At 44.8% G+C, this 25,155-nt stretch overlaps 1 protein-coding gene across 3 annotated transcripts in view; it reads right to left on the bottom strand.

Moving 5' to 3' along the window:
• The window catches only part of Man2a1 (mannosidase, alpha, class 2A, member 1), a 155,546-nt gene that overhangs the window by 34,836 nt on the left and 95,555 nt on the right, over nt 1-25,155 (bottom strand). For all 3 annotated transcript variants that reach the window (NM_012979.2, XM_087564777.1, XM_087564778.1), the window contains 4 exon segments: nt 4,567-4,681; nt 7,077-7,199; nt 8,257-8,478; nt 9,870-10,035. In NM_012979.2, coding sequence (NP_037111.2) covers nt 4,567-4,681; nt 7,077-7,199; nt 8,257-8,478; nt 9,870-10,035 — 626 coding nt within the window.

Here is a 25,155-nt window from a genome sequence, read left to right as displayed (position 1 = left end):
TCTTAGTCACTCCCCACCCCGAAATCAAAGAATTTCATCAGACAGGGCTGGAGCTGTGCTGGTCTTGATTTTTCAAAGTTCGTGAGCATAGGATTTCCTTTGAGATTTCTTCCAGAACCCTTCTGAATGTGACGTGAGAGAGATACTGAAAAGACAAACCTATTTGGTTTTCTTAAAATTTAGTTCTTGTGTGTGTGTGTGTGTGTGTGTGTGTGTGTGTGTGTGTGTGTGTATGTGTGTGTGTGTTTTCCGTCTGCCTGTCTGCCTGCCTGCCTGCCTGCCTGCCTGCCTGCCTGCCTGCCTGCCACAGGCACGAAGTGCCTGAGGAGGTGAGAAGAGATTCCCTCCATCTGGAGTTAGGGATGTTCTGAGCCACCCGCGTGAGTGCTGGTCTTTGAACTTGGGTCCTCTGCGAGAACAGCCACTGCTCTTACCTGGTGAGCCACTTCTCCAGCCCTTAAACGTGGTGTATGTGAATAACTAAGTGACTTTAAGGAACAGTGAGCCTTCAACTGAACTAGCTATTTTCCAAATCTACGGCGAACGTAAATAGACCATAGTTCAATCCGGCTGGGGGCTGTACCAAGGCCTCTCCACTCCGTCGTTCTCACAATCAGTAACCCCCAACTGGTCGGTGAAAGCCGAAAGTGTCTGATTTATGCTCTCGACAGAAGTTACGTTATGGAAAAAGCCGGTGGGACCCACACGGGGGACTGAGAGGTTCTCTGGTCAGCTCTGCATAGTTGGGAAAGACTAGTTCATTAAACTGAATACTGAACCCAGACTATCAGTTAAGAGACAATTTGTAAGATGAACTTTCTATTAGTCAGTGTTGCTAAACGATAATAAAATATGTTGTAAAACTAACAGATATCAACCCGATACAATGGCGTGCACATGAGAAAACAGTATTAGTAACCCCATTACTTCCCATCTCATTAATTTGGTACTTGTTCGAAATGCTGTAAGGAAAACCATTACATTGTATGCTAACTTAAAAATCTTAATAAAGGGGCTAGAGACCCTGCTCAGTGGCTAAGAGAATACACTGCTCTTGCAAGGACCCAAGCACTGGTCTCAGCCTGTAACACTGAGGTCCAGGGATCCATCGCCCTCTTCTGGACCCTGCAAACACCACCACCCATGTGTACGTGTGTGTTCACAAAACTTAAAGTAAATATTAAAAAAGAAAACATTGATAAAAATTTAAATTGAAAAGAATCTTGGTGCTAATAACAAACAGGCTTCATTCGTTAATACTTGTCCAGTACGCTGGGCACGTTGGAGAGGGCAGGGAATTAGCCTTGATACAGAAACAGCTCGGGAGGTTAAACCTGAGGTGTCTCTTGGTACTTTAAAATATTAGCTAAGACTCAGTCCATAGAAACAGACACACTGCCTGTAGTTCTCTTCCTACATAAGAAACTGACCTGTTGACTGAGCATTTAGTCATCTAAATACCTGTTAACTCAGGAAGCCACACTGTAGCATATTCAAGGATTCCTGGGTGTTTTTTAAACACCTAGAAACTTCATCATATTTTAAACCCCAAATATCATCCACTTGAAGACTGCACATTCCTACTTCAAGCTTTAAGTGACTTCATGAAAACCTCAGTGAACCAAAACCTACATGAAGAGTCCTTGAAGACAATGGAACAGCAACTCAGACAGGAGTGGGTCACAGAGACCAAGGGGAAAAGAAAGGCTCAGTGTCTCCTGCGTGTGGCTAATCGCTTCTGAGAGGCAAACTCACTGAGAGGAGGTCAACCTCAGATGTGGGAGGTGATATGGTTTAGGAAAAAGCCTTTTAGACGATTCAGGTGTCTCATCTCCCACCCAACCACTTCCATTGTAGAATAAAAAGAGAGCAAGCAAACAAAACAGCAAAACAAAACCCCACAAATGCTCAGGGCAAGATGAAGCAAGGTTTATCTGTCACTTCACGTCTCTGTTTGCTGACTTCAGGGTTAAAACGAAGCTCACTCAGAAAAGCGCTCTCAGCTAACTTCACATTTACCTCACCTGTCCTTCTGAACACATTTCCAAACCCTCCTGCTTTTGAGCAACAAAAATCTAATAGTGGCACAAAAATGTGTCATCACAAGTTTATTCTACCCATGGAGAAATCCAGAGGCAACCCTGAGTTTGCATTAAAACAAAAGCAAAAACAAAAACCTATGTCAATATTGTTTGTGCCCTATTCAAAAAACCAGTTTATTTTAAGAGTACCTCCATTCCCTAGAGGCCAGACTTCCAGAGATTTCAAGAACTGGCAAGAAATTATACTCCTAGATTTAGAAATACTTATGTAGCAACTAAGTGAATAAATTATGAATGCTGAGTAAAGGTGAGCCTAGGTCAAGAACCAGACCCTAGCGGATGCTGACGTGCAAGGCTGTTCAGTTTGGCAGTGAGAGGAACCTGCCCACTGCAGCACTGCCAAAAGCTGGGCACCTGAACCGGAACAAGGAGGAGAAGGAGCACAATCCAGGAGGAGAGGGAGCACAGTCCAGGAGGAGAGGGAGCACAGTCCAGGAGGAGAGGGAGCACAGTCCAGGAGGAGAGGGAGCACAGTCCAGGAGGAGAGGGAGCACAGTCCAGGAGGAGAGGAAGCACAGTCCAGGAGGAGAGGGAGCACAGTCCAGGAGGAGAGGGAGCACAGTCCAGGAGGAGAGGGAGCACAGTCCAGGAGGAGAGGGAGCACAGTCCAGGAAGAGAGGGAGCACAGTCCAGGAGGAGAGGGAGCACAGTCCTGGAGGAGAGGGAGCACAGTCCAGGAGGAGAGGGAGCACAGTCCAGGAGGAGAGAGAGAGAGAGAGAGAGAGAGCGAGCACAATCCAGGAGGAAAGAGAGAGAGAGAGAGAGAGAGAGAGAGAGAGAGAGAGAGAGAGGGAGAGGGAGAGAGAGAGCGCACGCACACAATTCAGGAGGAGAGGGAGCACAATTCAGGAGGAGAGGGGTGGGGCACAATCCAGGAGGGGGGAAAGAGAGAGAAAGAAAGAGAGAGAGAGAGAGAGCACAGTCCAGGAGGAGATACTAGGAACTAAAAAGGACAGAACCCAGCAGAGAACAGAGGAGAACTCAGGCCAGCAATGGAAATGGACGCTGACAGGGAGCTGGCAGTTGCCAGGTGAACGCAGAGGCCCAGCTCCTGCTGCCAAGACGCCGGTCAGTCTGGACAGGGCTGCTGCCAGGAGTAGGAAAGAGCAAAGGTGCAGGAAAGATGACAGCCACTTAGTTGTGACAGCACAGTTCCTTGGCAGAAGGAGGCAGGCACGTCAGAGCGGATTACGTTCCGAGTCAGCGGCTGGTCTATGACAGCAGGCAAAGTCCCAGCCACCAGCAGCAGGAGAGAAGATCCGCGCTACTAGGATCTGACACGTGCTGGGTCACCATTCCACTGCTCACTCCAGCCCTAGGCTTTCCTTGCTTTGAGACAAGGCCTCACTAATTTACGTAGGCCTTTGTTTAAAGTTGCAATCCCCCTGACTCAGCCTCTCAAGTAACCTGGGTTATAGTTGCGAGTATGCAAGTGTCTATGTTATAAGGAAAACAAAAGTCGCATGTGTACTTTCATGCATGGTGCTTTTTCTCACCCATTAATATGAAGTGGCTGAAAATGTGACGTTAGAGCTTCCGGGAGTGAATCATTGAAAATGGCCAATGTGATCCCCCACCCTTCCGGACCTACTGAAGGTTTTGGGAAACTCAGACAAGGGCTATTTTATAGTCACAGGCTTTCCTGTGGTGAATGGTAATTCTGTAGCACAGAAGTCACAGTTGGACATCAAGGTCCTGCCTCGTGTTAGTTTTCCCGACTCTAGAGGGCTTGCATGGATGGATTGGAAGAGCTCCCAAGAGCTCCGAGGAGGAAAAAAGAAACTGAGCATGACTAGTAGCCGAGAAAAAAAGCAAAACTAGTAAAATATGAAATGATATAATTAAATGAATGCAAGACTAAGTTCAGACTGTGAAGTCAAGAAACTGAGCATTGGGTAGCTAATAAAGTCTGTGAGAGTGATGCCTTTCCCCCATGACCTAGAAATAAGCCATGCTTTACAACAGTCGGGGTCAGCTGGTGGCGTTCCTACCCATCTGAAGAGGCAGGGGTGCAATGTTCTCCTTCCCGGTTCCCTTCAGCCTAGGAACAGCAGGACAACTGCAAGTAACGAACCAATGAAGACTCTTCTAAGACGGTTGAAGCCAGTAAGTCACTGGTCTGGTTAGTAACAACGCTCATGTTCTCCTGTGTAAAACCACACCTAAATACCGGACGGCTTTCAGGTCTCCAACATAAGGTTTCTGACTGGGAAGCTCATGACTGAGTCAGCTCTCATGAGGAAGGAGGAGATGGGGAAGGATGAATGGCAGCCTAGCAGATGAGAAGGCTTCGCCATTCCCACCATCCGAAGGCAAAGATGATGCCGGAAGTCAGGCTCGGGGGTACAGAGTCAATTCCAAAGATTCCATTGTCTCTAGACAACTCAGTTCGGTAAGAAAGGCAGAAGAAAAGTAGGACTCCACCCGCAAGTGTGCGTGTTTGACGGCCGCACCGTTTTCTTACCCTGTATGTGGTACAGCCGGACCTTGTGAGTAACGTGTTCAAGGAAGCAGGTCACGTCTGAGTAGATCCTTCCACGTGTCACTCTGACAAAGGGTGTTCTCAGGGAAACATAGGGCTGAAGAGGAAAGGACATTTTTAGCAAAAACACTTTGGTTTCTAAACTTTCCTGAGTTTAGGAATATTGTGTGAAATGACACATTCGTACAGCTCAAAACTCATAACTGGACATGGAAACTTATAATTTATCAGAATACACAGGATATAAACAATAGACATATGGTAAGATGTTATTCTTACATAAAGCCTTTATTTGCAAACGCTTACAATTTGATTGGCCTTAGATAATCTACAAACGTTCTCCTCATTTACAAACATTATAACCTATACTCTTCTACTACCCGTGTAGTTATTTATTGGAAATGAGATCATTCTTAGTTGTGATATCTCCCAAGCCAGCACCTGTGACCCGGTCCTCCTGTTGCCAAGATGGGTGGGTACATGTCGGGGCTGAGCAGATTGGATTCGAGACTCACGTACAGTTTACGCAGTGAGGCTTACTGAACTTAGAACCACTCTGCCCTTTGGCAGGAAGAGGTGGCTGAACAGAGAGCAAACTTAAGAACTTGGAAATCATTGGTTTAGATTTCATTATTTAGCATCCAGAAAATTAGGGAATAAAGCCCACACTTTATGTGATGTCAGACTAAACTCAAAGCATCTAAGTAAGCATTGCTTATTTCCGCTCAACGGAGCGTGAAGCACGGCTTTCAATGCAGGACTCTTGAGCAGTAAGAGACTCTCAGAACCGTGTGGTTCTCCTCACCCATAGAAAAACGTACTAAAGCTAATAAAATATGTACCATTTACAAAGCCCTTTTGCAAAGCTACCATGCATCTAGAAGGTGGGTAGAGGGGAGGGAGGCAGGAAGGAGGTTTCTGGGTACCTACTCTCTTCTGACGTAATCAGCTATCTCCTTCCCTGATGTTGCAATACTTTTACTTTGTCCTTTATAATATCTCCTTATTATTTTCATTTGGATTACAGATATTTAATTTAATTACTATTTTTCCAGACATAATATCCCATATTTATGGTTGGAGGCTGAGGCAGGTAGATCAAGAGTTGGAAGTCAGCCTGGGCAACATAATGAAACCAATTCTTAATTTAAAAAAAGAAAGGGAGGAAGGAAGGAAGGAAGGAAGGAAGGAAGGAAGGAAGGAGAGAGAAAGAAATTTCTTAAAACAAAGACTCTGAGCCAATAATTATATAATTTAAGAAACTATTAAGTGAGACATCCAAATAGCTTAGGAGTAAGCTTCCCCGCCTATTCCCCTGCAATTTCTCACTGACATGAACATAAACAATCAAACCTCCTCAGGGCGGCCTATATCATCCCTAAAAATTCAATCATTTTAGTGTGTGGCTTCGGTAAACTTCAGAAGAAAAATAACTTGCTCAGAAGAAAGGTTAGTCACTAAGCAACAAAGCATCAAGGAGATTAATGTATCCTGAGGTCGGGGAAACAGGATTTTTTTTGGGGGGGGCGTGTTATAAGACTGCTTTACAGGGCTAATTCTCTGAGTTTGGGCCAGAGCTCTGAGACACGGGCCGGTGGAAATGAACTTTTCTCCAGGCCGTCCAGAGGCAAGAGAATCGGTAGACAGAAAATCCTTAGAGTCTGGCTTTATACACGACCCCCCCCCAAAAAAAGCCTCTGCTCGGCTTCCCCAGAAATACTCAGGACTGCGTGAAGAGAACTGCAAAGAAAGCCGATCCCAAGTCACTCCAGTGAGGAAGTGGGACAAGTGGGGGCTTAAGGAGACTCTGAAACACAAAACTATACCTCCAAAGCACGTGCCATCAGATTGAGTTAAAAATGAAAACCAAAATATGTAAAGGTAGTAAGACAAAAACTCAAAATGGGGGATGCTCAAATGTGGAGACGCTCAAAGAAGAGAAAATCGAGTCCGTATGTGCGCACTGATGCTCATGGGGCTGGCTGCACACTACCATCAATTTAATTGTTTCTTCACATCCGCTACATTTTCAAAATTCGCCAGACTACAGGCATTGGTTTTACAGTCTAGAGTAGGAAAAACTGTTTATCAAATCCCTAAGGACTCAAGAGAGGTGCTCCAGTGAGCAGTCTCCCCCACAGGGCTGAGCACTTTGTGTCTGCACAGCGCTACACAGGTAGGCGGTTCCTCAAATCACTTCCCCGGGAGCCAAGTCTACAAGATTAGCTTTCTCCGTGGAGAACACACATGCTTTGTGTGTTCCTAAGTGAATTCCAGCTCTGACACATCTAACTTTCCAGTGTGAACTGCCAACCTTTAATAAATACAATTCCACAGCCTGGAGCTGATCCGTGTCCAAGGATAAACTAGGGAGACATTCTCATCTCTGTCGCCAGCACCTGTCTCAGCCGCGGTTCCAGTGGGCATGCGCAGCACCGATGTGCACAGAACCTGTCTCTGCCACAGTTCCAGTGGGCATGCGCAATACTCACCTGGCCCTGCCCATCAGGCAGGAAGAGGTAGGCACCGCTCTTGTCCCTTTTGTTGGTGGTTCCGTACCACAGGAACTGCACCTTCAGTTCCTGCTGTTTATTGTCTTCTTTCCTTCTCACTTTCTGAGGATTACAAAACAAGATAAACAAAGAGACTTATTACCAAAATGCCACCTCATGAAGAAAGCCAAGATACGGAGAGGCAGTTAAGACAAAACAAATGGGACTGTGGATAGGCTCAAAAAAGAACAACGACAATAAAATCTCCCAAGATAGGCTAAAAGTGTTCAAGGAGGGCTAGAGCGATGGCGCAGGTGTTAAGCCCAGTTGCTGCTCTTGCAGAGGGCCTGGGTTTGCTTCCAGTGCCCACTTGGCAGCTCACTACCGCTGACAACCCCAGTTCTCGGGAATCAGATGCCTTTTGAACCGTCTCAGACGCCAGGTATCCAGGTGTATACATGCATGAAAAGAAAACATGCATTCACATAAAAATGTTTAAATGCTCATGTAGCTTGAAAGGCTACAGCAGAAGGACTGTCTAAGTTTAAGGGTAGCCTGGGCTTACTAATGAGTTCAAGGCAAGCCTGGGCTACATAGTCTCATCTTGTCTCAGAAAAAAAAAAAGAGGGAGCAGAGTGAGACCAAAAACTCTTAAGTAAGCTCCTCACGTGACAAATATTTGGTTAGGATCAAAATTTCATAGTCGGCCTCAGATTTTAAAGCCTTAAAGTCAGAACAAAACACTGCACTACACTTTAGCAAGGAATAAAGAAATTAGACCTGCGCTTCTCAAATTTTCTGTAGGAGACTTATTTTAACTTCCAATATGCATGGGCCAGTATGTTTTTAAAGCATAGTAAGAGTGAACTAAATATCAGAATTAAAGTCTTAAAAATTCACTTTGCATTATTCCCAGCAGATATTTTATTCTGTTAAACTGCTTCCACAGTTCCCACAAAACACTCCCACCCACCACACTTAGCTAACAAGTATGGCAAGTAGCACTGCTGCCAGCCATGCTTCGAGCCGCAGGGGACCACAGAAGGTAGGCAGCTGCTGAGCAGCCCTGTGTCCCGGCTTCGGCTGCAGCCCTGCCTGGAGGGCTTCCCCACTCTTCACCGTCCTGGACACAGAGGAAACTCGGTGAGATCTGTGCTCGCCACAACCCTTCAGAACATACCTCCATCAGCCCAGATCGGTCAAACCCAAGTGTGAGGAAGGAATTCTCTATGGTGATGGCATCTCCTGAATCTACCATGTTCTTCATGTGGAATATTCCACTTTCTGCTTGCCCGTCATTGTTATATAGGAAATAATCAGCCAGATGTGAACTTGAACTCTGGGATTCTAAGATCTTGTACACTTTCAGTCCCAGCGGTGGCAGATGAGCTAGAAAAGCGACCTTTCAAGACAGGAGAAGGGGCCACAGAGAAAAGTTATCTACCGAAGGCAAAACATTTATATTCGTGGTAAGAACACCGACTGGGTTCTTAGAAAGAGGACATACTGTTGCTCTATAAATGCTTCAGTAACTTAGTGAGGTTGTGCACACCTCAGTCCAGCCAGGCGTCTAATCACCTCAGGTTGGAAGCCTTCAAAGGCGTTCATGTTTGAAACTATGAAACTATATGACCGTCCTTGAAATGCCCTACAGTGTTCTCAACAGATGTTTTCAGGGAGAAACTCTCCAGGCACGGAAGGGCTTAATTAACATAGACCATGTTTTCTTCCTAATTATCAGAAGTCCTTTTGTAAAATTATACTTCAGTGTGGTAAAAGGAGAAGTGTAGCTGCACAGATAAGATAGAACTTAGTTCAGCCAGGACCAGTCATCAATGCTATCTTGGAGTCAGCAGACACTGAGCGAGGGAGGCCTGAAGGAGGCACGGTGTGAGCTGGCCCCTGTCTTCCAAGAGCTGCTTCGCTTTTGACACAGGCCACTGCCTATAAAATCTGACCTGAACTTGGACTCTACTTCCCATTTTTATTTGCAGGATCATGATTATCTAAGATGCATCAGCAGCAGTTTTTTTAAAAAGCAGAAATAAACTCCCTCTTAAGTTGCTAGTTTATTATTGTGTTTCTATAACTCTTTAAATCACCTCAGGACTTCAAATACTTAACACTTCTAGGGAAACGGGGTTCATTTAAAACTGCTTATCTAAGATAGACACACAGACACACAGAGACACACACACAGAGACCACACACAGACTCACATACGCAGAAATACACAAAGACACAGAAAGATACAACACACACACACACACACACACACACACACACACACACACACACACCACACAAAGAGGAGGCATGGAGAGAAATTCTCTATTGGTTGAAGCTAGTGTTCCATAATTAAATCTCAAAAACAAAAAGATATTTTTGATCTTGGTTAAAGTCTCTCTCTGAAGATGTATTAAGTCACAATCACTGTAAAAAATGACTATAACCAATATTATTATTAGAACAGTGCCATTTATCTCAGTTCTATGTGTATGGTTATCATTGAGTTAGACATGGAAATTCCAAATTTTATTAGCTATTTTAGAGTCCAGTTAAAATATGCATACTTAAAAAGATTATACCCATGCCAGTAGTAAAATGTTACCTTCTAAAAATATTAATATTTCTCCTTGTGCATCTAGCCGCCCAGTCACACCCTCTGGCGTTAGACATCATAGCTCAATGGCCCTGTTGTGGGTTATCATGCAGGCACAGGCCATGGATCCTTTTCTCTTTCTCTCCCATCCTTCACACAGTGCAGGACAGATGTCTGTGGCCGCCACGTACCTCATAGGCTGCTTGTGAAGTCGTTCTCATATCCTTCCAGACTGCGCTGACTTGAACCTCCACGGCTTTCCCCAGATCAGACAGCACTTTCACCGTGGCTGAGTTCACACGGACGGACACCACCGAGTGCCGTTCTTGTTCGAAGGGATTGTAGACCACGAGGTACCTGCAAAGCCAGCGGTGTCAAGACTGCAATCTCAGAACACTACTGCTTCTCTAACACTCTCCCTAAGGCTTCGGTTTGCGGCCATGGACAGCGCAGGGAAGCTGAGCGTGGTGGCACACTCCTTCAATCACTTAGGGGGCAGAGGCAGGTGGATCTCTGAGTTTGAGGCCAACCTGGTCTGCAGAGGGAGTTCCGGGACAGCCAGGGCTACAGTGAGAAATTGTGCCTTGAAAAACAAATTTCGACCAACCAAATAACGGCAAAGACAAAAAACAAAAACCCACCAAGCCCTGGGGAAGAATGAAAAGGGCCGTCGTGAGAGAGCCCTCGAGAAACAGATAGCACAGCATACACGCAGCAAGAGAAGCCGGTGTTGCAATGACGTCTACGTACTGCGTCGGTCATCTAAAGAATCAGTGATGGGGTTATCACTGCTCCCGGTGCCCTGTGTTGACTAACAAAACACAAACAAAAACATACTCTGCCTTTGCAATTTAGGCATAACTTCCAATAAAAATATAACACTGCTGTTCAGATGGGTAAAACATAGTAACTCGTATGATTATTCATGCAAATCTCACGATGCACACACATATTTTATAGAGAGACAGCCCTGGTTGTTATGCTCAAGAAACTTAGTTCTGGGATTAAAAACTAGTCTACTTAAAGTAAATCTACTTATAAGAACGGCCAAATTTTTAAGATAAATACTACTGAGAAAAAAAAGTTTTGGTGGGCACGCAGCCATAAAAAGGAAAATTAAAACTACAGAGGTAGCATCCGTCAATATCTGCAAGAACATGCGATTCCTAGTATAAACAAAGCATGACCCGCAATGGTGTCAGAATCTTTGGCACCCCGCACAGGCACACTGTAGCACACTGGACGTCTCCATTTTACAGCGTGGTTCCAAGCATAACTATTCGTACGAGGTATCTGATGCCTTCCTCCTTTTCCTGCGGCTCTTCTCGCAATCTCCTGCATTTCAATCCTCCACAAAGCACTCACAGCCCTTTCTTGCTAACTCCTCCTAATGCTGCTTCCCTATGTAGCAGAATGCCGCACACCAGCCTAACAGGCACCTGACAGGACCTCGTCAGATGGGCGTGGCTCATGATCCTCTGTTACAGTTCATTTACATTGTATCATCTCCAAATAAAGCAGCGGTCCAAAAGGACAGAGGTCCTGTTGCTCACTGATTCACCAGTGAATGTTTTTACGATCTGAAACGTTGGACTGTCCTAGAAAATGTGTTAACTGCAGAAACATCAACAGAATACTCAGATAGTGAGCTCCAGAGTGGTAGTGGGCTAGTTTCTATCTGTTCCACGACAGCTGAAAGTGGCCGTACATGTGTCTCCTACCCACCTTCATTTTCATATACATTACAAGCCACCCATTAAGAAACAATGTACCTAACAGAGCAAAACAAAGGACGCAGAAAGAAAAAAATGAAATAAAGATGGTAAAACAAAACATCTATAAACCATTTCACGAATAAACTGTTTAGCAGAGGACACATTTGTGTCTTAAATATGGTTTTTAAATACAGATGATATAATCAACTCCAAGAATGCCTCTAGCCCTGTAGGGCTTACCGGTGTCTGCACCAGGACACAAGGCCGTCACTTGCGGCCCCACATTCGTGGCCCCCTGGTATTCCATGCCATGAACCAGAGCAGATGAAAGAAGCCACCGGCCGGCCGCAAACGTATTTACCAGAACTCTAGACATGCTAGCACTCACCAAAGCCCCATCTTAGCCTCAGAAACAATTTTCAAGGACCGGCAGTGTTGCGCCTGGAGAGGGGTGTGTAACAGACTTATCAGATGAACTTTACGACTAATTTACACCTTCTCAAGGCTCCCTGCCACAGGTTTTGTTTCAACCTGGCTCTCCTCCGATCATAAACACACCGGGCGATCACAGTGTCGTCAGAGGGACTATGTTAGACCTATGGTACACTGGGGAGAGCAGCTGACGGTCACATACTCCAGAGCGCCCTAAATGAACAATTCACTACGTCTACAGTCTCAGAGGCGTCCAAAGCTAGAACATGAAGAGTGTTTAGGCCTGGAGCGGACCCAGTAACCGGCAGTACACGGAGCTAAGACCCAACTAAACTTCGCTTCTACAGAAAACTTGAAAAGTGACTCACGCTTAAATACGCTTTTAAGCATGTGTTTGGTTTTGTGCCGTATGAAATCGTGCTGTACAGTAAGGCTGTGAAGTAAGTTTTGTTTTGTTTCACTTAAATAGATAATTAGTATTTGACCAGAATATCTTTCTACTGTATTGAATGATTGTGTAATTATTGTGCCAAGAATCTATTAAAGGAACTAAATATGTAGAATGTTAATGAGAAAAATGCAGAGGTAAGAATAATTTCCAACATTATTAGAGATTCACAGCAGGCCGCTCGAGGACAGCCCAATACAAATTCATCTGGCATACACACAAACTCCCATTTTACGTTTTAAGTGAAATACAGAGAACGCATGGTCTTTTAAATAAGCAGACCCTCAAAGTTCACTAAATTCTATGGCTATCACCACGTTTGCTGGTCAAGTGACCACCAAAATCGTAGCACCAACTCTCATCGTGAGTTCTTAAGTCAATACTGCATCTCAGAGAATTCTACACAACCTGTTCCTGGTTGGGCTCTCTCGCTGAAGACACCGCATAACTGAGTCACAGAACACGGGGACGATCAAAGTAGTGCTTACATGCAAGGTTCCTCCCGCCTTGACAGCTTTCACAGGACCAGAGGGGGCTGCACAGGCTACCGGGTGAAAGGTTATCACCAATCCCACCCCGGAATGAAACCTACCAGCTACAATGATAATGACCTGACACGGCGCGCAGAATGTCCCAACAGTGGTACGGACGTCACAGGAGCAAGCACAAGCCCTTTCAATCCCGTTGCGTGCGGGCGGCGTGAACAAGTTTCAATATCACATCATCGCATCCCCGCTCTGCACTAACAGGGGGATTACTGATCCTCTGCAAATGGGAGGGGCTGGTTTCCCTTTTGTGTGATTCCTAATTGAATAGGGACCTTGTTTTATTAATAACTTCTTTTCTCTAATTTTGTTCACATTGGCATTAGGTCCTTAGACACTGCTAAGTGTCACCAAGTCTGGCCTCCTGGGGCTTCGCGACTTGGTGTCATGGGCAATTATTTCAATTCTTTACCAGAACAGCTCATCTCGGGAAGAAAAAGCACTCATTTGTTACCTGTCAATCAAATGACAAAACAGGAGAATAATGGATGTCAGCAAGAGGAAAAATAATGAAGGGCCACTCGGACGGTCGCATCAATCTGGGGACTAATGGAGGAACCAGAACTTCACTGAGAACGGGGGTCCTCAGAGCTCCTTCACCCTCTGAGCGGGATAATTGACATCGTGTCAGAAGGACGCCTGCGGCAATCACTGAGTTCTCCCCGTGGCACAAAGATTCAGGGCCTAGAAGTACTGTGTGCAGAGCTCCTGACGTGTAGGACAGTCCTCGGGACGGGTGGAGCCCGTCCAGTTCAGCGTTCCATCCTTCTCTTAAGGAGGGCTCTGGCAGGGAGGCGTGCCAAGACCTACCCAGCTACAAGCACCATAAGCTCAGAGCTGTTCCTTCACCCAACTTCTCACAGCCATGTGTGTGTGGGTCACTTGGCAGCTGTGCTTCTCTGTGGAGATCGAACGCTGCCAAATTCATGGGCAGAACTTTCTGTAGAGCTGCTGTAAGCAAGCTCATGGAGACTCCTCGCCGGAAAAACGGGGTGAACAAAGGGTGATTTACATTTCAGGTGTATCACAGCTGTAAAAGGAAACGAATAAACAAAAAACGAACAAACAAAATCCTTACAAGATACACTTACCGCACCGCACACAGTAAAGCAGAATGGGGTTGGAGGAGACAGCTTAAAACACTACATATTTTTATGACTGCGTAAGAAGGATTAAAGTAAAAAAAATATTTTTCGGGTCCTCCGTACATGCAAATTAAAAATATTTTAGCCAACGAAAGAAGGGTCTATAAAAAGATAATTGTAGCCTGCTATGTGTGCCATAGCCTGGCATGGAAAAACGTTCAATAGACAGCGGATGGATAAATAATCTAGAAAATTTTAACTCATAGGGTTTATGATTTATGAATACCTACTAGTGTAGGGCTCTATAATTGTATCAGTGCTTTTTATTTTGATTAGTTTTATTCCTCAAAATAAACAAAAATAGGTAATCAAGTCCTCTGTAGCAATGAGGAAAACAACAGACCCACCCAAGATCACAGAGGAAGTTAGGAACAAGCAAAGACATGAGGTCATTTTCTGTGATTGTCAACAGTGACAGCACAAGAACCCCGATCTTCCCCAAGTCTGATTAGTGAGACGTAGTATAAAGAACGGAGTTCAGTATTCAGAACTTGGTATGGAAGACACAGATTAACACATGAAGAAGCAGGCAGATCCTAGATGAGAACTTTAACCTTCTCTCTCATTTTCCAGAATAAAATGCCTACGATGATAAGTTACTTGAAAGGAAAAGGCACTAAAACAAAGGTGATCTCATGGAGATGTCAGACTTCAAAAACCAGTGCTGTGACTCCTGGGATCTGGGAGTCAGAAACATCGAAGGCCAAATTCCCACTGTGAGGTTAGGCGACTGCATTTCTCCAAGATACAATAAAATAAAGAAGCAAGATTACTGTTAAGAGTTAAACAGGAAAATGCTTAGAAAATCACCTTGCTAGCAGCTGCCACAAAGCAGACCTGATTATGACTCACTTCTCCATCATTTTCCTCCCGGTCATGGTTGCCCATCAAAGATCCTGCCACCATCATCATACCCGGTGAGGCAATCATTCCAACTGGTGTGCATGCGTGTGTGCGCGTGCGCATATGTGTATGTGAGTGTCTATATGTGTGCACATGTGTGAGCGAGCGTGTGAGAGCAAAAGTATATGTGAGAGTGTGTGTGTGTGTGCGTGAATGTAAATGTAGACAAAAGAAATGGTGACAAGGGGGTTGTCACTGACACATGAACAAAAGTTCTGGTGATGACGGTCAGTGGTGGGCAGGGTGGGAGGTCCATGCACTAGCACAGAAGATGCGCACATGCAAAGTACCTACACAGCTTATAAATAAGGAGGGAAGAAGAGAAGGAGGATGGTGGTGTACGCACGGCTACAAACATGAATGTGAACGCAGAGTCCCTGACATGAAAGTATCATCTACAAAAGAGAGGGGAGGGACTCAAACAGATTGATAAGTGATTTCAATATCAAATCAGGCAAAAATACTCATGTTTCTGTCATATGTAACATGCAAAGGCTGAGGGCAGTTAGAATGGTTCAGAAGTAAGCAGGAGAAAAATCAATCGTTTACAAATTCCTTTGATGCCAAATTGAGTAGAGACTGTACAGAAATAGACAAAATTTCACTGAAGAGAAAAAAAAAGGAGAAAACAAAGATAATATAAGTCCCTCCAAAATTAATTTGTGAATCTTACTCAAGGTCAACATTAACATACTGATTTCTGTTGGATTTTAAATATTAAAGTGGGACCTATAGAGTTGGAAAGCTAGAAAAAAGAGATGAAATCCTTCAGCCTCAGTTCAGCACACGCCAGGCCACAGTAATAGCATCAGTTCCCAACACAATGTCTAACACTTGGTGTACGTTAGGAGCTGTCCCAAATGACAAAGCCATGTGGCTAGGTATTAAAAAAAAACAAAAAACGGTTACAATTACCTATGACCCAAATTTTGGTCTAAACTGACAACTTTAACATATCTGAGACATCCAAGAAAAATCAAGAATAAGGCACTTGAGAAGATATAAAATTACACACAGGAATCGATACGCTGCAGAAAACAAACGGAGATTCCAAACAAATGAACATACGAACTGAGCACAGCAGACAACTCCGGCCCGAGAACGAGCTGTGCTGAAAGGGTGACACGAAGCATCCAAGTGGAGGTGCAGGCAGAACAGAAAGGTGTGCGGTAATGAATGAGGGACATGGGAATCACTGAGGAGAACAAGCAGAATGCAAAGAAAGGAAACCCACACATTACAGAACTACCTGTGAGCCCTGAGTACACATGGCAGGCCACGCTGTCCTCTGTGTGTGTGCACCAAACACACAGGATACACAGGATAGGCCGTGTTGCCCTCTGTGCACCCTACACAGTATACATGATAAGATAGGTTGACCTCTCAAACCTCAAAATCCTTCAATCAGGGAGATTGAGACAACAGTGTCAAATCAAAACAAGCAAAATTAAGCCCATCAGCAGCATGTCTGAGACAAGAATAATATTTAAAGTGGTTAAAAACAATAATAAACCCGGTAACTTGGTCATCAGTATGCAGAAAAAATTCTCTAGAAATTTGAAGGATGATTAGACAGAAATTGAGATTTTTTTTTATTGCCATCAAACTTGTACTAAATGAAATGCTAAATCCCTCAAGCAGAGGAAAAATAATCTTGGGGAACCACGGAACTGCAGACAATTAAAAGGAAAAGCGGAGCATAAAGGGGGTCTAGATCTAGGAAACTACAAGCGGAAATCCGCTGTACAGAAGCTGTAGGTTGAACCTGACTACACTAAACCCTCCGTGCTCCTGCATGATAAGCACTAACGTCACGGAAAGACTATCTGTAGCCATGAGTTGGGATGGAAAATGCAATTAGTCAATGCAATTAAATTCAAGCTCTTGGGGTGGGGAGATTACCTCAGACTTCAACAGGGCCAATACACCCCACAAGGGTCCTTACAGGAGTGTGTGCAATGGGAGCAGCTGCATGCAAGCCATGAGGAGGAGACAGGCACAGGGAGGCTGTGAGGAGGAGACAGGCACAGGAAGGTCTCTCTCCCTTGGGGCTGGCAGAAGCAATAAGTCAAAAATGAAGTGTTAAAAAAAACATGTGGACAGCAATGCCACCCTAAGATCCTGACTTTATGAGGTAAATCAAAATTTTCTCCACTGAGGCTCCCTTTCCCCGCTGACTCTGGTTTTTGTCGAGTAGACATGAAACTAGCCACACAGGACCATTGAAGTCTTGCCTGGGATCTTGATTTCTCTTTCTCTTCTGGAAAGGCGAATCGTAAGTTGTAGCTCAGAGTCGGTGTGCATGGATGTCCCTGGGGCATATCCTGACTCACAGGGGGTTGAAGTGTACGACGTCTAAACCTGGGTTGCTGGCCTGAACCTTCAAACCCGCCCAGAGTCTAGGCTTTAGTGCTCAGATTGGACAGCATGGTGCCTAAGCCACACTGAGTACAGGCCAGGAACTGCTATAGACCCTTGCCTTTTACCGGTCTGCATTTGTCAAGGAATCTAAAAGTGCCCTACGATTCATCTCTTTCTATTATCTTCATAATAGATTTGTAGTAGTAACAACTAGACTGTTTTAGGGGTTGGGGATTTAGCTCAGTGGTAGAGCACTTGCCTAGCAAGCGCAAGGCCCTGGGTTCGGTCCCCAGCTCTGAAAAAAAAAAGAAAAGAAAAGAAAAGAAAAACAATAACAACAACAACAACAAGACTGTTTTAAAACTATTTTTATGTATTTTATAATTTATAATTATAAATATTAAGTTACAAGAAAGTTCTAAGTATTTTAGGAGTTGATCACAATGCCGCCTTCTGACTGAGTACAGCTATTGCTGACACTCACTTGCCAAGGGTCCCTGAGTTTACTCCAGTGTTTGCGTTTGTCTTTGTTCAGTTTTCGCCTGCCCCTCCTGACCTATCTGATCTGCTTGTCCTTCTAACTCCAACTTATAAGGGTTGGCCCCTCAAATTCTCCCCTCAGCTCCTCATAAGGAGAAGTAGATATTTAAAATAAAGATCTGGCCTTGTTGAGGTAGGGGCATATCTCATTTGGGTAGGGTGTCTGTCTAGCATGCATAAAACGATGGATTTAACCTCAGCATCGTATCCACTCGGGTGTCACAGTGCGTGTCTTTATGAGCAGCACAGCGTCGGTGTGGAGGTGCATGGATCAGAAACTGAAGGTCATGGTTGGTTACATAATGTGTTGAGGCCAGCCTAGGATACATGAAACTCTCAGGACAGAAAGAGAAAGCCGAACTTGGTAAGCCTTCCATTTAGTCACCGTCGTGTGCCTAAGTCGCCTGTGAGTTCCCTGTATCTTTATTGGTCCACCCTACCACACGGAGTCTAGTGATACTGGATGCCCCTGACCTGAGAAAATACCCTTTCATTTGTTGTTCTTGTTTTTACCTGGAGTGGATATACCCACTTGGCTTCACTCCCGTCCCCTCATCCTCACCTGCTAGTTAAAGAACTCGGAGAGGTTTGTCCCCAGCACAGAGACACCAGCTACAGCCTCAGAATCCTGTCACCCTTCCCCGCCTCCCGCAGCAACCCCAGGGGTTAGGTGCAGGACACGCAGTGGATGAGATGGAAGTTCCAGAAATATGACACTTGTTAGTGACCACGTGGGACCGGAATCTGTGCCTCATTCCAACACAGGCCCCACCTCCATGTCTTGCCTGTTGCAGGCTCTGACAGTAAGATCTGACACAGAGCAGTGTCACACAAATGACGGGGACGAGAAATGTGATCACAGTGTGCAGCAAAAGAAAGCAACTGGAGAGTACAGTGCACCAGACGCCGCGCGCACCACAGGGCTTCTGCACACCCTAAAAATCATTTCCAAAACGATACATGTGGGCCAAGGAGAGCCAACATGGAATTGTGATGTTTTCATGAATAAAAGCAGACTAAAGGATGCTTATTACTTTACCCAGGGCACCAGAGTAAGAGAAAGAAAATATTAAGAGGATAAATATTCCTTCTTAAGTACTGTAACTCTTTCGATGCTAAGTCAATTAAAAAGAAAACAGACAGAAAAAAATTACATTTAATTTAGCTGATCCCAAGAGTGTTGTCAGCAGTCAAGTTGCTCTTACTCTAAAGAGTTTTGTCTAAAACAAAAATACCATCTGTTTCACCTAAAACATTAAGATGTTCTATTTTCTTGTCAATTCAGAATCACATCTGCAGTCATTTCCAGAAATGACAGCAAAAGACATTATATTTATGGGTGACTGCATAAGAAATGATTTTTCAGTCAGAATGTAATTTTCATCTACTGGGAGAAAATTTCATTTCTCTGATGAGTAAATGCTGTAAGTCTGGAAGAACATACGGTACATAAACAATGATTTCACAAATAAAAATCGTAGCAGTTGACTCAGTGAGATAAGTTGTTCTGTTGTTAAAGACAGAGTCCACAGTCACGTGTGTGTCTCTGCTGATGAAGGAGGTCTAGCATCTACAGTGTTCCCAGGTGAGCAGAGGAGAGAACATGTTTTTAGTGTCTGTTTTCCTGTCAGGGAGTCATCACACAACGGTAAAACCAGAAACGCTACCAGCACGATGGCTTCTCAGCTCAAAAACACTGTTAGAGGCAGCATTGGTCCTGGACAAGAACCGTCCCTGTGTACTCCGTGTGCTGTTTGAGGAAGACTCAGCACACCAGCACACACCCCTCACAGCAAACAAAGTGTTGCCGCACATGGGAAACACATCATGAAGAAAGATAACAGCGCCCAACTACTCCACTGACTGACCCCAGCGGCCCACTTTAATAGATAATATTCTTGCCTAAAATAAGGCATGGGGCGTGTGAGTCCAAAGGCTCGCTTTATTTAAGTGGTTTTGTTTGTTTGTTTGTTTGTTTGTTTTTGTTTACTACAAAGTTGTGAAGTGTTCTGAAGTCCCAGATGGGCTTGAAGCCCTCCCTGACTTTTTCAGGATGATGACACCTTCACTAAACTTCTTTTCTTGCTCCCCCTGTAGTGCATGTTTTATTAATGTGCATTTAGAAGGGAAAAAAAACCCATCTGGTTGAAAAGAACGTAAGACCTTAAGGATGCTGCACCTTCGTTCTGAGATCCTAACTGTCTTCTTGTAATAGCTTTATGTTCACAGCGCCAGCAGGCCTGGGGGACACCCGGAGGGATCTCTGAGAAGCTAGAGACTGGATCCTAAGTGTGTGAGGAACCAGAGCAAGACGAATGGCGGTGTGATCTGTTATAGAGTCACCATTTAACTCTCACCCTCCCCTGAAAAGCCTTAAAATCACACACGTTCCATATACTTAAAGTACTTGAAGTACATACACAACTAGCGAATAAAAGAAAATTCATACAGTGGAAACGGAAGTGCCAATCATTTAGAGCATCTGCCAGACATACCAAACTGAGTACCAGCAGCCCTGACGCCCGTGACTTCCTTCACGTCACAAACTTCTAAACATCCTAAAGTAGAAATTACCACAATCACGGCCTGTGGTATTCACGCTCACCTGACTTCCTATCATGAAGGGTCAGAGTATCTCATAATTCCACATAGACAGGTGGATGATTTCCCTCCACCTCTTCACTCCACTGGTTACGATCATGAATGGGAGAGTGGACAGTGCTGTGACCCCCACCCCCAACCATTTGTCAGGCCAACACATAACTAAACTGTACTGCGTACAAATTTAATTAATTACACAATAATCTGATAATAAAGTCGAACTGCACGGATAGTTAAGAAAGTGTGATTCAAGATATAGTAAAGGACCAATTAGAACAATTTGGGAACAGACTAAGCAGGCCACTGGGCAGGCGGTCTGTGAGCGTGTAACTGCTCTCCCAACACATCTCAAGGAATAAAACTCAAAGCCACCATTTTAATGCAGTCTATCTGATTACTTCCACAAGGAAAAGCTAAACACTGTTCTAAGGAACAAAATCACAGCCCTCTAACTATAAAACATCAAGGGCAAGCCTTATAACGCAAGAGACAGTGATGAGAGGCGGAGCCTCCCTCAGAAGCACCAAGGAGGCGGCCCATGCTGTACACCTCTTAAAACCAGTGTGAGGCAGTGGCCTGCCAAGATGTGGTTTCTTCTCCAAACTCTTAAATGACAGTTAAAGGGGACATAATTCACAATCACATTGTTTGAGGTGAGCTATTATAAACACTGACCTTCCCATGACCTTCCTGATGGGAACAATTAACAGCATTCCGTAAACCGCAATGGTGGGGCAAGAAAATAAAAACTGAACAGTGAGTCCCGATCGCGCCCAGACAGCTGGAGGGCACCAAGGATGGACGCTCAAAAGGCCCGAAGGTCAAGGCTGGCGTGTTTAGAGACTGTGGTGTGGTGGGGTTGGCTCATCCCCATTAGTAAGCCTCTAATACTATTTTTCTACCTAACCGATGTCCTGGGGTCAAAGTTTTAAGATTTTCCTAGCTTACAGAAAAGCTCATTTACTAAACACATCCAACAATACACAATGGAGGACTCTAGTTAACAGTGCCGGGGAAAACAGCCAATATAGGACGGCAGCTACAGTTTGATCTGGTTAACGAGCCTGAGTAGCAGCGGCAGCTGCCGACCCAACAGCAATTACCGATGAATAGAAACCCGATTTGCTTGAAGTTGGCAACAGTTCTATTTGGGGGAAAAAAACTGAAATGGTGGTAAGAATACAGTTGAGTGGTAGGTAGGCACTGGCATGTGTCTGGCATGTGCCCCAAATCCCTCCATCCATAGCAACACACATACACACATACACACACACACACACACACACACACACACACACACACACATACACACACCCCACACACACAAATGGGCACCTACTGATTTCCCCATCGAGGAGCGGCGGCCTGGCATTCTTCTAGCCAGTAAGTAATCATCATTGCATAGGTGGATATACCGAGCAATTGTCATGTTACCATTGATTAAAAACCTTTATCGCTCCTAGATGGACCACATGTACAATGAAGAGAGAAGCCTGGGCCATCGGGGACCCACAAGAGTAGGAACAGGAAGTTGAAAGTGGCAGAGCAAAAGGTAAAGGGAGCCTGGACTATGGAGGACACCAGGGAGCACCCGTGAGACCTCAACTGCCCGAGGTGAAACACCTTCATAGGACAAATCAACTTCTTCCGGTGACGACACTGAAGACACTGTCACCGTGTCTGGACATACCACAAAACAGAGCACTGCACTTACAAGAGCAACATCAGGTCACGAAGGGAAACCAACAAGCACCAAAATCATCATCTAAAAAGGTGACACTGACTCCAAAATGATTGTAATTTTTAAAAATGTCACTGTGAAAAAATGTCTCTTACATTCGGAGACTGGGACTTCTGATGGACCTCTGGACCTCAGAGCCACAGTTAATAATACAGCTTTAGGCCACTTAGGACTTAAAACCGATGCTATTGTGCTCTCAAACTGCTTGTTACATCTGCTTTGAAGAAAACAATGGCCTCGAGGCTGGAGGGAAGCCTCACTGTGAGGAGTAGAAGCTGCTCTTCCAGGGGACCTGGGTCCGATTCCCAGCACCCACATGGCAGCTCATAGCCATCTGTAACTCTGGTCCCAGGGGCTCTGTCACTTCTTCTAGCCTCAGAGAGTACTGAGACAGGTGGTGTGCATACACACGTCCAGGGGAAAACACCCATACGCACAGGATAAAAAGACAAACAAAATGAAACAAAACGATTTAAAACGAGGAAAGCAATGTATCCATCAACCCTACTTGCTTAGACTTCCCATGTAATCAACATTTCCAGCCTAAACTAATGCCTCTCTGAGAGAGAGACAGAGAGACAGAGACAGAGACAGTGAGACAGTGACAGACAGAGACAGAGAGAGAGAGCGTGTAACTTGCTGAAGTAGCGAATACAGAAGTTGAAATCTACTTCCTAAAATCTACCCTAAAAGCAGCCAATTATGGATACTTGTTGATAAACAATGTCTGGGTTAGTTGGGATCACTCACAGTCAGTCACTTAGTGTCTCGTACAAGTGATTTCTGTGATGTTCCTGCCCAGTGAAGTGCTTTCTGTGCTGTTCAACAGTGAGAAGCCTGTGTACAGATACGCAGAGACAGACAGACATACACACACAGCACCCACAGACAGAGACAGCCTACAGACACAGAGACAGGACAGACAGAGGCACAGGGACAGACTGACAGATTCTCAGGACAGCCTTCAGGATGGCACAGACTCGGACGCACGCTGAAGTCAGAAGACGGAAGACTGGAGGAGCACGGAGCCTGAATTCAAATCTGGATTTGCTGTTGGGGTGAATCCTCCAAGAGGAAGACGGTTTAGTTCACAGACAAGTTTTGCATAGTCAGGTAATACGTGTAACTGTTTTCTAATATTTTCCCATCCCCATTCCAAGGTTTAGTCATTTGCTTAGTGACCATTCCCTATTTCCTAAGTAGACCTTACATACATCGTTGTTCACAGCTCCTTTAACTCTAAGCAATTTTAAAGAAAAACTTAGTCAAATCTTAAACCAAAACCAAAGAATTTACTGAGATTATTTTTATTATAAAATACTGCTATGGTTAATTTAAAAATTTAAGTTTCTGTAACTGGATTTTGATCAGTCCTTTCTCACTGATGAATACCGTACACTTTTCAAGATGTCTGTCCCCCTGCCACCACACAGCACTGAGAGGCAAACCCTGCACTTGTCGCCAGTTCCTCTCCACACCTGATTTTCAGCTGGACTGATTCCCTCCATGCAATTCGTAGATAAAATGCCGCTGGCACACATCGCAGGACGCTTGCCTCGCTGACTGCTGGGTGCCAGGTGACAATAATGGACCGGAAACAGCTCACTTGTCAAGGCTCACACAAAGTCTCCTCAGAGGGGCATCATGGCTGTGGTGTTCCAGGGAGGAGGGGCAGATGTCAAGGTAAGCTTCTGTGTGATGTTACCGACTAAGCTGAGTCCTGAAAGGTTTGTGGCCAATGTGGCCAAGCTAGGTAGGAAGGGTTTTTGGTGCTGGTCTGGTTTTGTTTCCTAGAAGCAAGGACTCAGAGGTAACTGAAAGGCTTCTCTGCAGACAAACTAAGCCAATTCAAGACAAATTAAAAGGCAGGTTTACTGGGTCAGCTCTTAGGTGAATTCACTGATCTCACAGGAGGAGGTCTGGGACTTGCCTTGCAGACAGGGGGAGTGTGTGTGTGTGTGTGTGTGTGTGTGACACACAGGAAAAGAGAAATGCAAAGAGGAAGAGAAGGGGTACTGTCAGTGTTCAAAATGCTTGTATTATATACAGAAGAGTCTCTGGGGGTTGGGGGAGCATAGTCCCTAGGCTGGAAAATTCAGGGTAAAGGGCTGGGTATCCCAGCCATACCCTGTAACAGGTAGGGACTGAGGGATGCTGGGAGAACCTGGAGGCCAGGTCCATTTTGATATGTTAAATAGGTACTTCAGCCACAGATCCTGGGTCTGAAACACAACAGTAACAATACTGCATCTCTGAAAATTAATGGTTACTAAGAGCATGCAGCAGATAGGCCAGGTAAGACTGGAAAGTGCAGACACCAGTCATGCCAAATACTCCATAGTTTATATTTAGGGCAATGGACAAATACAGGTTTTGTACTCAGGCATTAGCATACAATTACGGTTACTAGTTAAATGGTAAGACTTAGGCTACAACGTTCATACATAGCATTTTATCTTGCCCACTCAACAATGCTTCAGTCACCCAGAGAGTAGCAGCAGAGTAATGGCGTTTAATGTAGAGAGGACAAGCTCAGTGGCAAGACTGAGACCCTTTCAGACCCTCAGATCTACCATGCACCTGCAGACAAGCTGAGACTGAAAGGCCAGGGTCCTTGAAGAATTTACCGTAGAGATCAATAAACATTTGAATGAAAGGAACCGCTCACAACAACTGTAATAGATGGGTGCTCTGAGGTTCAAAGAGTACAGAAGCACGAAAGCTGTTCGGATGGGAAGAGGAGCACTGTCTCAACAGATCGAGAGGCATGTGCTAGTGCACCACACTCTAGTCATTAAATGGCTGTGTGTGTGCATGTGTGTGTGTGTGTGTGTGTGTGTGTGTGTGTGTGTATTGAAGTGTGTTTACTAAGGACACCTTCATACAAGTCTACAATGAAGATCAAGTACATTCCTCTCACACCTCCATGCCCTCCCCCGTCCTGTGTTGGTCGCCTTCGTTTAATTAGTTTCTGTCTACTTTGATGTCAAATGTCATATACTCCACATATCTATACAATATCTAGGAGCCATAAGTCACACCACAT

The sequence above is a fragment of the Rattus norvegicus genome, chromosome 9 (genome assembly GCF_021556685.1).
Source record: "Rattus norvegicus strain SHRSP/BbbUtx chromosome 9, alternate assembly SHRSP_T2T, whole genome shotgun sequence".
Lineage (NCBI taxonomy): Eukaryota > Metazoa > Chordata > Mammalia > Rodentia > Muridae > Rattus > Rattus norvegicus.
The sequence above is the reverse complement of the archived record's forward strand: the minus strand, read 5'-3'. Positions and strand labels throughout refer to the sequence as shown.